Below are 12,701 nucleotides of genomic sequence, written 5' to 3'. Positions count from 1 at the left end.
CTGTAAATTATGCACAGTTTGACTTTTGTCGTTCGCACAATATTATAGATTCGAGCGAGAAGTGAGCCCGCAGCGGGGTGAGCCCGCCGAGTCCGCGTTCCATGTGACACGTCATTATCCTTCGAGACGCGTTCGCGGCCGGGAGAAAATTGTTATCTTTCCTGCGAGAAGTTAGCGAAGCAACGGAAAGCCGTAACATATCGGTCGTCTATTATTAATATGTATTTCTCGCGGGATTTATGCATTTATACTAGTACATTACGTGTAATATCTCGATAGTACGTTTTCGGATAGTCCATCGTGTTAATTAGACGCTAATTCACGTTGTACCGGGGTGAAGTTGCTTTCTTTCAAGATCTTTCGATGCCGAGTCGAGTGGCGTTTTTGATTAGTAAGTATAATTGCGATTATAACCTTCGTATTTATTCATCGTGTAGCGTAGATTATTCGTATCGTTGGCAATTCATTGAAACGCGTATCTCGCGAGATTTATTTGTATTTTCGGATATTACATTCCGCGAACATTTATTTTTAATTTCAATAAATATATTTTTGTTCATCAGTTATGTAACGATACGAGATATCAGTGGTTTTAAAACTCACGCGTATACTATCCGTAAAGGTCAAATTAGCATTAGCAGTAAAATTCGAAGTAGCAGGTAAAAGGATTAGCTACGTCGTCGTCGTGGTGGGTGGTGAAGTTGGCCGCGCCATTTTCAAATTTCCTCCATCGTTTGCCTCTTGCGCAAATATGAGTCACGGATGTCGGGCAAATCGTAACTTGCGGTCCTATATATTTTTTCGCGTTATCATGACTTGCGTTATCTGTGTGTTGTTCAGGTTGTTCTTCTGTGATGTAATAAAATGCGTGTTGTGTCCGATTGACGTCAGGAGTGCTGTTCAAAGCGTGCCGCGCGTTCGTCGTGTGTTCCGATAATTAGTGCGTGTTCGTGGTTAACCTGCTTACGCGAGTGATCTCGTCGTGTGAGGAAAAGTGCCAGAAATTAAGATGCGGTAACGATGGAACGAAGGAGAAGGCCGAGAAAGTGTCGGGTGGCATCTATGCAGCTGAAGACGGTGAGTGATTCGTTATTTGTTATTTATTGCTTGCAAAACTGGTCGTTTATTTTAATGTGCGCGATAACGGGTCTGTGAATTATTATAATATACGATTATAACATCTCAGACAGCACGCATAAAGACATCTTTAAGACGTCTTACGTTATCTCAATTTTGATGAACATGCTGTCTGGGATCATTCGTCTATTATCTTAAAATGGGCTAGAACAGATTTACTGAAATATTGTATATATTTAACAAAATAAATAAATAAATAAAATAAAATAAAAATAAAAAAAGGATTAACTCGAAGTTCATCCTCAGGCGTCCTTGAAATTAAAGTTGTAGGACGCTTATATAAATTTTTGTAATTCGTAAACTTATTTGGTGATTAGAAATAGCGCAAGCAGGGAAAGAGAAAGCTCCGGACGTTATAACTTAACCACATCATGTCTGAATCCCGGTATTTTTTTGCGCCGCGACAATTACCGTCTTTGCGCGGGGCCCGGCCGTTCCGTGAAAGTAATAGACGCGATTGATTTTGAGGGAAATGACGGTCAGTCAGTTCGCGATGGGAGAAAATGGACAAGCACGATCGATGAAAGTCCAACGTTGGAACGCGTCCAACCGATCTGACCAAAGACGACCGGCATGCGGTAATCGCGAAGAACGCGTAATTGATCGACGAGAGGTGATCGGTGGCTGCTGCATGCCTTTTCTGGAACGAGTGATTATATAAGAGTGGTTCCGTTGCGGAAGGGAAACGCTATCGTCCGTGCAAAATTATTGCAAACGTATAAGGATTACGCTCAGCGAGTAATCTCTTCCCCCTTTTTTCTTCTTTACGTAACCACCTGTAATGCGAAACCAAAGCGATATAACGTCGGGTAATTATTTGATTATATATACGTAGCTTGTACTTTCCGAATTTACATTATGCGATAGAAATGATAATTATTTATGAATATTTCATGATGAGGTAATATTCGTTCAAAAGAAATTATTCTTTTGAGAAGACTGTCAGCTTTTTGATTGTCGAGCTGCCTATTCTTCAATTGAAATGTATCTACAAATCTCTTTTTATGTATTGCTCATGTACATACTAGGTTTATTGAATAGTCAAATTACTTTAACTGTTTCTGTTTTAATTACGATAGTTAATAAGCGCTGAAACTTTATTATATAAAGAGAATTGAGTATACAGTATTACATAATGTACGGAAATAAATCAGGATTTTCAGAATTTCACTGGATAATGTATCAGTAACAATTTATTTTATTCTCATAAAAGCCGGCATAAAAATATTATCAACTGACTCATAAAGTTTTCTCGATTCATTACTACTTATAAGGTCATTACCTAAGTTCAGAAATCTATTTTTATACATATATAATATTCTTTTATTTGCAATCACTTATACAGCCAACAGACATTAAAGTATAAATACGTGTATCTTACCAAAAGAAAAACCTTAAGGTCTATCATTCATACTTGCTCCGATATACGCTTGCATTCATTATCCATTCATTAAGAACATTTGTCTCATAATTGCCGAAAAATAAATGCTCAGTTCATTAGATTTGCACTATCAGCAATCAAATTTGCGTCATTGAAGATTGCATATTTTATTTAGATTTCGTTAAAGGTATCATAAATACGTCCGGAAATTATTTCTTCTTTTTGAGCTTTGTGATAACTTCGGACTGTGGTTTCTGCCAGTCCAATGGTTTGCGGCGGTACATAGGCCACGGAGGTACAGTGATTAACGCCGCCATAACAAACCCAGCTCCCAGAATATAGATTGTCTGCGAAAATTGTTGAATGATATATCCCCAGACTAAGCCAACCGCCTGTAAGAATACACAATTACTGTACTGCAATTATCAATGAGTATTTTCAAAATTTCGAGATAATTGTAGCTTACTCCAAATAACGTTATTATGATCCGCGACAGTTTCTCAGCTCTGGCTTGGCCGTCATAATCCTAAAACAAATGACACAGGTAACAAGGAATGTACAAGATTTCGAGAAGAGTGTAGAAATAACGCATAGGAGTTTATAAATATTATAAATATTCTTTAAAAGTCAAATAGTGAAATATCATTCAAAACGAGTGACATGCAAGTGTAATGAAAAGTGAAAATTGAACTTATGTACTTCAAGTGATTCGCCACTCTAAGAAAGAGTAAAATTGAGATCTGTAAGTTGGAATGAAATCGCATTCCATTTGAATGCAATAGATCAGTGTTCATAGGAGTGAATTATGTCACTCTATAATTACTGCATACTCCTGCTGCCATTGTAGACGACGCTTTAGAGTCATTTATCAGTCAATCATTAGTGATTCATTATAGCTTTCAAGTGAGATCGTATCACTCCGATAGAGTAGCCGCTCTAAAAATTTGAGTGAAAAATTCACTCCTACCTTATAAGTGCCCGCATTTACTCGAATTCGAGTAACAACCCTCTCTTTTTGGAGTGACTATTGCAATCACTCTAATGTATTAATAAGTGGCGAAACCGTTCTATGAGATTTAGAGAGTACAATTAAAACATTTAGTTAAAGATTTACAATGTAACTTATTTACAATAAAAATTATTTCGACGAAGCGCCGATTAGTTGACATACGGTGCCTCGATGATCCTAACCTCGCGAATAACGAATGCACGTCGGACTCGTCGCGGATAGCCGTTTCGGCGTGATCGTTCGAGAATCTCATTACTTACCATGTGCGTTGGGATCGATTTGAAGTATTGCATCCACGCGTTCATTGTGAACAAATATACGGACGTAGCGGTGGAGGACAGAGACGCTCCCTTCGACTGCTTCGATCAGTTCGATCTTCGATTCGGGACGTGGTCGACGTGGATGCACGTGGATGATAGGTAACGGCACAGATTCTGTGGTAACGGTCGTGTGACGTCGTCGATTGCGCAGATGCGGCGCGCACGTGCAGCGCGAATTTTAAAATTGATCCTAAACGGACTGCCAAACTCGTTTAGAAGCGCGATATATGCTTTTCTACGTTGCTTCCGCCTCGGATGATGTAAGTAGCTGAGATATGTTGCGCGTGTAAGCGTGTAACTATGTTAAAATTTGATCGATTTCGTTAATATAATGTTTAACATACCTAAATTTATTGATGTAATTTCTATGACACTCTGAATTGTTTTGTACACGTATTACGAGTCTTATATTATTTTAAATTATAACGACATATATATTAATTAAGAGCAGTGGCTACCTATAAGGAATGGTAAAAAATGATTCAAATTGGGTATAATTTGACATTACGAATTTAACAGTGTAATAACGAATAATATTGGACGTGTTTATTCATTTATCGTTTGTTGTATTTGACGAAATTTTCTGTATAGGAAGAATTTTCTTTAATAGGAAGATCAGTCATATTCCAGCTAATTAACGACAAGATTAACTATAGATATTAGTGATGAAAATGAGACACGACTTTTGAGAACGTGTATGCGCTATCGAAATCTTGGCGAATTGCAATTAAGTAACCGAATGCCAAAAGTGTTGTCACGCGCGAGTTCTATCGTTCTATCGCTGGCTTTCTACATTCGGCGTTTCTGCAGATAGGGACTCATAGATATTCCCTCATCGTCGCGACGTTATTTGATGACATACTTCAACTATGCGTCATGCAGCTCGACGCGTTTTTCTGCTCACGCGACGCATTCGCAACTAATCCAAAGGAAATCGTTATACGCAAGGCGCGCGATTCTCCAAATATATCGAAATAGCGTGTTGTCGCGTTGCATGCAATTACGAAATTATTATAGAAATTCACGATTCGGCATAAGCTTCCACTTTCATGTCACAATCGCGCGATATATATCTCATTAAACGACGAGTCTCAATTGTTTCTCATAAAAAGTAAACGCGATTGAAAGAAGTGATAGAAGCTCAATTTGCAAAGTTGCAAAATTTCTGAGACAAATCAAAATAACTTCCCCTATTGTCAATTTTATTTCTATCTTCTCTCTCTCTTTTTCCTTATTTTATTATTTTTTTATATCATCAATTTTATAAAAATCTGAAATTAACGAAATTATATATATGTGATATTTAGAACTAAAATAAATTAAAATTAATTTTTTTTTTTTTTACGCACTTTGTATACGAATGTTTATAAACTAATATATAATTTAAAAACTATACGTTTCAGAGAATTAAATTTGTTGTAATCATCTTTTGCAGTTTTGACTTGAGTTTCGATGATGGATAGAATGCCGTAGAAGATATTCTCTGCAAGCAGGGGTATGTTTATCAGTTTATAAATATTTTGCATGTTTATGTATATAACGAAGAAATGATGAAAGACAAGAATGTTTGACAGCTTGAAAAGTTTAATGATATTTTTTCGAGATTATTATTTTTTTATTTAATTTCCCATAAAGAGAGAAAGTTTTTTCCTAAACTTAGATAACAAACTCTTTTAATTCTCTCTTATTTGATACTGAATATGGTAGAAAAAAATTATACATATATAGAATTTTTTATTATGTTTTAATTTATTCTAAGATTTGGTTGGTTATTTGTAATATAATCACGAAAAATATAACACTTATCACTGTATATAAATCTTTGCCACTGTACACATATAAATTCATTCTTATGCTTATTATAATTTAATATTTGATAATTGTAAATGAATGGAACACTACTGAGGATCATATATATGACGATCAGGAATCGATATTATGGTAATATAATAATTTGAGCGCTTAACAATAGTGAATGTTGCATGTTTGCGATTGGAAATGGAATGTTGAACCATTTTCAATCATTGAATATACTGCCAGATAAACTTACTGACATGTCGATTATTTAAGCAATATACGCATTTGACGTGATTTTATTACAATAGTGAATGTTGCATGTTTGCGATTGGAAATGGAATGTTGAACCATTTTCAGTCATTGAATATACTGCCAAATAAATTGACTGACATGTCGATTATTTGAGCAATAAACGCATTTGACGTGATTTTATTACAAAATTCTCATTTAATATTAGGTTGATATTCACTACTTTTAACTGATAAACATTTCACGTTTAATAGATTCGTTCGTGTCAGTCGGTTCAAACTAATCGATATTAATTTTTTGTTTGATAGTGAAAAAAAAAATATATATATATATATCAGTAAACTGGTCTCAAAGCAACACATAAATAATAGCATACATATAAATAATAAAGAAAACGTCAATAAGTACAATAAATAAGTGACATAATGAAAAAAAGCTAAAGTTGATTTTTAACACGCCTTATTTAATAACAATTAAATTACAACTTTGCTATTCTTCCTTTAAAGATACAAATAGAACTTAGATTGTTTATTCGATCCGATATATGCAGCAAGAGATATTGAAAATATTTTGTATCTATATCAAATATCATTTTTGTAAGCAGCTTCTGGAAACGTCGATAACGCATCAGAGATAATAAAATTTGTCTATATTTATTTGCGTTTATTGACGTTTCTTATTTGAGCATTTGAACTGACTTTCTCGTTAAAATATCCGTGCAAATGGAAAACTTGTCAATTTCCAAACTTCTTACATCTGCGATGTAAATAGATTTCATATTTCGGTATCACACATCGTTCTGTACCCATCGTACTACAATCCTCCCCTCCTTTTTTTACTATTTTATGAGATTTACAATTAATCGTTCTATAAGACATTTTTACTCATCGTGCAATTTCTGTTCCATACGATATAGAAAGGAAAAAGTCGAATCTCCTCCATCTCCCAAACTTTATCTGATTATAAAATAATGCAAGATAAGTACATACAAATGATGTACGCACGCGATCTTATATCGCATTATATATTTTTTATATGCATTATAGATTTCTAATCTTAATAAGAATTTGGAAATATTGTCTCGATAATTTGTTATTTAGATCGTCTTTGAATTTAACGCACGATATCGTCGTATCGTTCATGCGAATGATACGAAATTTCGCTAAATTATCGGGAATACGACAATTATTATCCGTGAATGAGCGAACGATCGTCGTAGCATACACATATATATAGCATCAAATTTTATCATTTTAGATAAATAAGTAACATTGCGAAACGCATAAATAATTGCAACAAGGCGCTTAAATATTCACAGCATTACAGTATAGGCAAGTATATTTGACGAAGCGCTTTTCGGTGTTGCGTATAAGCAACTTTTCATTTCGTGGTCGTTTCAAAGTCTACTGATATAGTTCTCATCGTGGATGCAAGTGCTCCATGTGGGTGTCGACGGCACTTCACTTTGAGAACGCGCGAAATGTACCGCATCAGCAACGGTGGGGAACATGGCGAAAGAGTGGTTCTCGTTATGCTCGGTCAGATTAAACTTTCTCATCGTTTCGTACATGAGACCTGCAATAGATATAATGATATTTTACGATTAAAATTAATTTATTATTTATTTCTCCTATGGGTATTGAAATTAATTAATGTTTCGGTAAATATGGATTTTTACAAAACAATCTCTTTGCTTATTCATAAACGTGACGATTGTAAGATCCATTTTTGTATATCTGTAAACTCTATCGAAAAATCGATCGGTAAAGAAAAATTGATGGTAGAAAAATCGTGTAGAGTAAATAATGTTATATATAATAATATAATTAATATATGTCGTCGATGCTATTTTCTGGTTACATGCACTGAAAAAAAATATTTAGATCTAAGAAAATATTTATTTAGATACTGCCAATAACTTATTTACTTAATATAATCACATATTTATTTAGAATTAATATTTTTACTTAATTTAAGTATGTATATTGTGTATATTATGTATATATTGGCAATATCTAAATAAATATTTTCTTGGATCTAAATATATTTTTTTTTAGTGTACATCATGAATTAAACTTACGTATAGATGTCAATTAAGACATTGAAATACAGGTACTTTATATATTGAAGATTAAATATACTCACCGAAACAACCTGCTATATAAACAGACACTTCTATACTGCAATATTCATCAACAATGTTTCGTAAAACATTTGCGCCTGCCAGATCGATATGTGACAATGCAGTGAAATCCAATATGAGAATGCGTAGCTGTAAAGATCGAGCAACGAAATATTTATAAATAAGATAGTAAAGAAATAAATGCAATAAAGATAATCAGTTATTCTAAATGAATATACAATCATGGTAGAGTGGAATATTTTTCTATGCAAACGGTTTTAAAATAGTAAAAGTTGCACATTATTTACCTTTTTAATTTCCTCCGTCGCGATGCCATTACGTGCGGCTTGCAGCCGTTTTTTTAGTTCCTTTTGAGGTACTAGCTCTGCAATTTTATACACTTCCTCACGAAAGTATTGTTTAGACGCGAAATTCAGACTACCGGAATAGTGGAAGATTCTGATGCCGGGAATCTCTACAGTCTGAGAATATTTATGAAATATTTATTTTCTGATTATAGTTCTCATTAACAATAGTTTTCGTTTTGTTTTTAATTTGCCATTTAAATGATTTATCGAATTTAATAAAACTCTATATAAAAAAATTTTTGTATAAATGTAAAACTTATTAAAAAATATACGTATTTCCAAAAGAATAAATAGTTATGATAAATTCATCGTAATAATAAAGATAGATTAATGTCAAGAAAAAATAACTTTTTTTTTTTTAATTACAAGTTCTTCGTACTCCTTTATATCTTTTAGTGTCCAAGTAGAGCTCAGTGCCTGGTGCTAGAGCGAGCTTACACGTGTAAGGTCGCATCGCGAGGACAAGTAACCTTCCGATGCATACGAGCACGCCGACCAATAATCCGTACTCAATGTCGAAAAGAATCACGACAACAAAGGTGATAGCCCAAATGGCGGCGTCCGTCTTGTCCAATCTCCAGAATTGCATGAACTCGGTGACCTTCATCAGCATCCCTTTTAACGCTACCACGATTATACTTGCTAGAACACACTGTCAACATCGCACGAGCATTAAATAATGTATTTCGATCACCGTTTCACGTTTATATGTACAAGATGTAGAAACGATAAAAAGAATAATTACTCGTGGCAAAGGTTGAAAGAATGGCCCGATCCACAGCAATACGCACACCAAAATTCCGCATGATATCAAACTCGCCAACTGCGTATGTCCACCTACAGTTTGCTGAACCATCGATCTGGATAACGAGGCCGTGATGGGCATGCAGGAGAAAAAAGAGCCAACAAGGTTTCCCAATCCCTGTAAACATTCCGTTTTGTTGTACAGATTGATATACTTATATAGACGTATATGGCATTAATGACAAATAATAAATATTAAAACAATCTCTTTAAAAGTCTAAGAAAGAGTAAAATTGAGCTTATAAGTTGGAGTAAAATTGCACTCTATTTGAGTGAAAGGGCACGCTTTTCGAGTGCAGTAAATCAGTGTTCATAGGAGTGAATTATGTCACTCTACAATTTTTAGTAGAATATTTTACTCTGTTAAGAGTCATTTATTAGTCGATCTTTAGTGAATCGTGATTTACTATAGCTTTAGAGTGAGATCGTATCACTCCGGTAGAGTAGCCGCTCTAAAAATTTGAGCAAAAAATTCGCTCTTACCTTATGAGCGCCCGCATTTACACAAATTAGAGTGATAATCTTCTCTTTTGGAATGATCCTATCGCAATCATTCTAATATATTAGTGGCGAAACCACTATATGGGATTTAGAGAGATATAAGCGTATTTACTATATTTAAAAATATTATATTCTAGATAAATTCTAGATAAATATCACAATATGCATTTACCTGCGCCACCAATTCTTGATTAGAGTCGATCTCATAGTCCATTTTTTGTGCGAAAATCAATGCCATAGATATTGATATTGTATAAGCGACCATAGTAATTACGAAACTGTCTACTAAAATGCTGGGTATAAGGGACAACGGTGGTACAGACGGGACTGGCAATCTGAAAATCTTGACATTATAATAATTTGAAGTTGATTGCAATCTTCCACAGCTTGTTGTAGTTTTATAACAAATATGAGATTTTTTATAGGAAATTAATCAAAGTCAGTTTAGTAAATTAATTTTAATAGTCGTATAAAAAAAGCTGATATTTTCATAACGAATACAATTTTTTTACTACAAGCTGTGTAAGTAAATCAAACGCTAGTTTAAAAAGCACATTTACCCTACTGGTATATCGCCAACTATTATTACATTATAAGTATCCGCAAGATTCATTTGCATCGATACTACAGTACCGATTACCACCACAAGCATTTCTATCGGAACTGGAAAAGGGCATAACTTTGATACCTTTGGCTGAAATTTAGATTATTCCTTCTTAGAACGCAGATGTAATTAATTTTACAAAATCAATTACATCTTGTGTCTTTTTTGTACGGAACGCATGTGTATGTGCAAAGCATAATTACGTATATTACGAACCTTAAGAACTTCGTTATTGAAAATAAGTGATAAGATAGTGATGCAAGATAATATCACAGCCGTTATATTGACATTGTTCATACTGTTGAGAATATCTACGTAAGTCTGAAAAGAGATAAAGCAAGAGCTAATGTAAATTGATACTAAAGTAATATATATATATATATATATATATATATATATATATATATATATTGTGACGTTGCACCGTGTGCACGTCACAGTTTTCCCCATTCCCATCTTTGTATTGCGCGCGTACTGCCGAGTTTATAGTTTTCAGGAAGAAGCGGCCGGAGGGCCCGTATCGATGGCGTGGCGCTATCCGCCGGTGCGGTGAAGCGCCCTGATCTAGAGGGCCGCGAGTCGAAGCCGCGGAAACGATCCCGGCACTGTTGGGTCGATCGCGAGCGTGGGCTGACGTACGGCAAGGGCCTTCCCGTTGCGCCGGGAATAAGCGAGGGCGGCGGCCCTAGGAGTTACGTTGTGAAGGAAGGAAGGACGAGATGTAAACGACCAGCCATCCCGGACCAAAGGTATCGGGGAACAGCGGGGCGGATTGTCGAGTACCGTTTCGCGTTATTTTTGAGAGAGACGCGTAGGTTTGCTTGAGAGTTTCCTTATCTACGCGTCATTGTCGTGAATCCCTTGCCGGGATTATCGCTTTTCCGTTTCGTTTCTACGGGTAAGACATAGCCCGCCCGCTGACTCCCCGTAATAATACCGAAGGGGCGTCCGTTTCTTCCCGACTCGACCGGTGTGGTATAAGATTTTGAGTGTAATCGAGTAACGACGTTCGACGCTCGAGTGTAACGACGAGCGACCGCGTGTTGCGAGATCAAGTCTCGCGGATCGGCTCAACAGTCATTAGAGTTAAGTTACCGTTTCGAGCTTTTCGAGATTACCGTTTATGAGTATCGTGCCTATCGATCTGTGTGTAAGATATTTGCGTTTCCGTTAGAGTTAGTTTTCGCGTAGTGAAAGTTTCATCGTGCGGGCTTTCGTGCGTACGGTCGTTCTGGGGCGTGTCGGCCTCCGGGATACGTAACTTACCGCGCCCGGTACGGGAAGTGTGAGGCGTCGGCATACCGGACATAGAGTCAGCCTTCTCGAAGAAGGTGCCCGCAATCGACCTCGATTAACGTTCAGAAATTTAGAGTGAAATTTACTCCGGCTGAGAGAACCGCACGCCCCGGGCTGAATTAGGCGTGAGTATCACGTGCTCGCGGTGTGGACCGTGCGACGAAGCTTCGCGTTACGTTTCGAGGGGTGTTATGTGAGAACTCCTATATTGCGTGTATCGTTTAGTTTGCGAGGAACGTTGAGTTATATTGCGCGTATCGTTTATTTTGCGAGAGATTATTGTGCGCGTATCGTTTATTTTACTCTTTCGTTAGTTAGCGTGGATTATAGCGATTACGGGTATAACTCCGTCGGCGTATCTTATTACTTTTCGCGTATTTCTTAGCGTAGGCTATTTCGTGCGTGTATTCTTTCATCGGCGTATATTATTGCGCTTCGCATACTTCTATTGCGAGTACAAGTTACTCGTACGTTTTTCCGAGAATATTAGTTCTGCGTCCGAGTTTGTTTATAACGCGCGAACCCTTCGAACGACCTTGCGTGGTCGGGGAATTGCGATGGATCGCGGTGAATACTTCGTTCGCGTCCTGTAAGTGTACCGCTATTATCACGCTTTCTCTTATATTATATTTTGATTTACATGTTACTTGAGTGCTTTCTTTTGTGTTTGTTTCACCTCGCCAAGGTCAAACCCCTCTGCATTCGGCCTATGTAAGGACCACGACCCTCTAACGAAATTCCTGAGCAGTCGTTGCGATCGGCCAGAGCGGATGTGTCATAACGTGTGACTTAAGAGTTGTGTCGATAATTAGAGTTTATGTCGGATCTTTGTAGAGTTCATGTAGAGTATTTTTCGCGGGTAATAGAGACGCGTAGGCTTGCTTGAGAGTTTCCTTGCCTACGCGCCATTTTAGAGTAAACGGTGGTGTGGCCGTATCCACACCTGGCGCCCAACATTGTTTCGTATCGCTTTTGAGATCCGCTCTGCCACCCGATCATATATTTGCTACGCGCTTTAGTCCCGCCTCCCGCCTCCGGGAAAATCACACAGAGAAATTAGCGTCCAATATATATATATATGGGGCATTCTCCGTGAAATCAGACACCCCCTCT

The 12,701-nt window shown here is 36.5% G+C and overlaps 2 protein-coding genes and 1 long non-coding RNA gene across 6 annotated transcripts in view; 1 reads left to right on the top strand and 2 right to left on the bottom strand.

Annotated features, from left to right (window-relative positions):
• Positions 1–891: 891 nt before the first annotated feature.
• The window catches only part of LOC112452780, a 67,934-nt gene continuing 56,124 nt past the window's right edge, over positions 892–12,701 (top strand). The window contains exons 1-2 of the long non-coding RNA XR_003040536.1: positions 892–1,077; positions 5,283–5,342. This is a non-coding gene — a long non-coding RNA (uncharacterized LOC112452780). The remainder of the gene's footprint in view (positions 1,078–5,282; positions 5,343–12,701) is intronic.
• Positions 2,318–3,952, bottom strand: LOC112452779 (signal peptidase complex subunit 1). Its single transcript, XM_025013181.1, has 3 exons — positions 3,788–3,952; positions 2,985–3,044; positions 2,318–2,910 (listed from the first exon to the last, which is right to left on the bottom strand). The coding sequence occupies exons 1-3, from the start codon at positions 3,830–3,832 to the stop codon at positions 2,728–2,730; spliced, it is 288 nt and encodes a 95-aa protein (XP_024868949.1). The 5' UTR covers positions 3,833–3,952; the 3' UTR covers positions 2,318–2,727.
• The window catches only part of LOC112452777 (solute carrier family 26 member 10-like), a 15,886-nt gene continuing 8,759 nt past the window's right edge, over positions 5,575–12,701 (bottom strand). For 3 of the 4 annotated variants that reach the window (XM_025013175.1, XM_025013177.1, XM_025013176.1), the window contains exons 7-14: positions 10,509–10,613; positions 10,249–10,382; positions 9,861–10,023; positions 9,129–9,305; positions 8,763–9,035; positions 8,324–8,497; positions 8,039–8,165; positions 7,290–7,468 (exon numbers count right to left, since the gene is read on the bottom strand). In XM_025013175.1, the coding sequence (XP_024868943.1) occupies positions 7,290–7,468; positions 8,039–8,165; positions 8,324–8,497; positions 8,763–9,035; positions 9,129–9,305; positions 9,861–10,023; positions 10,249–10,382; positions 10,509–10,613 (1,332 nt within the window). Of the gene's footprint in view, positions 7,469–8,038; positions 8,166–8,323; positions 8,498–8,762; positions 9,036–9,128; positions 9,306–9,860; positions 10,024–10,248; positions 10,383–10,508; positions 10,614–12,701 lie in introns of all 4 variants that reach the window. The other variant, XM_025013174.1, reaches the window with a different exon arrangement.

This window comes from Temnothorax curvispinosus, unplaced genomic scaffold (genome assembly GCF_003070985.1).
Source record: "Temnothorax curvispinosus isolate PA1 unplaced genomic scaffold, ASM307098v1 QBEX01003650.1, whole genome shotgun sequence".
NCBI classification, from domain to species: Eukaryota; Metazoa; Arthropoda; class Insecta; order Hymenoptera; family Formicidae; genus Temnothorax; species Temnothorax curvispinosus.
This window is presented reverse-complemented; position numbering and strand designations above follow the sequence as displayed.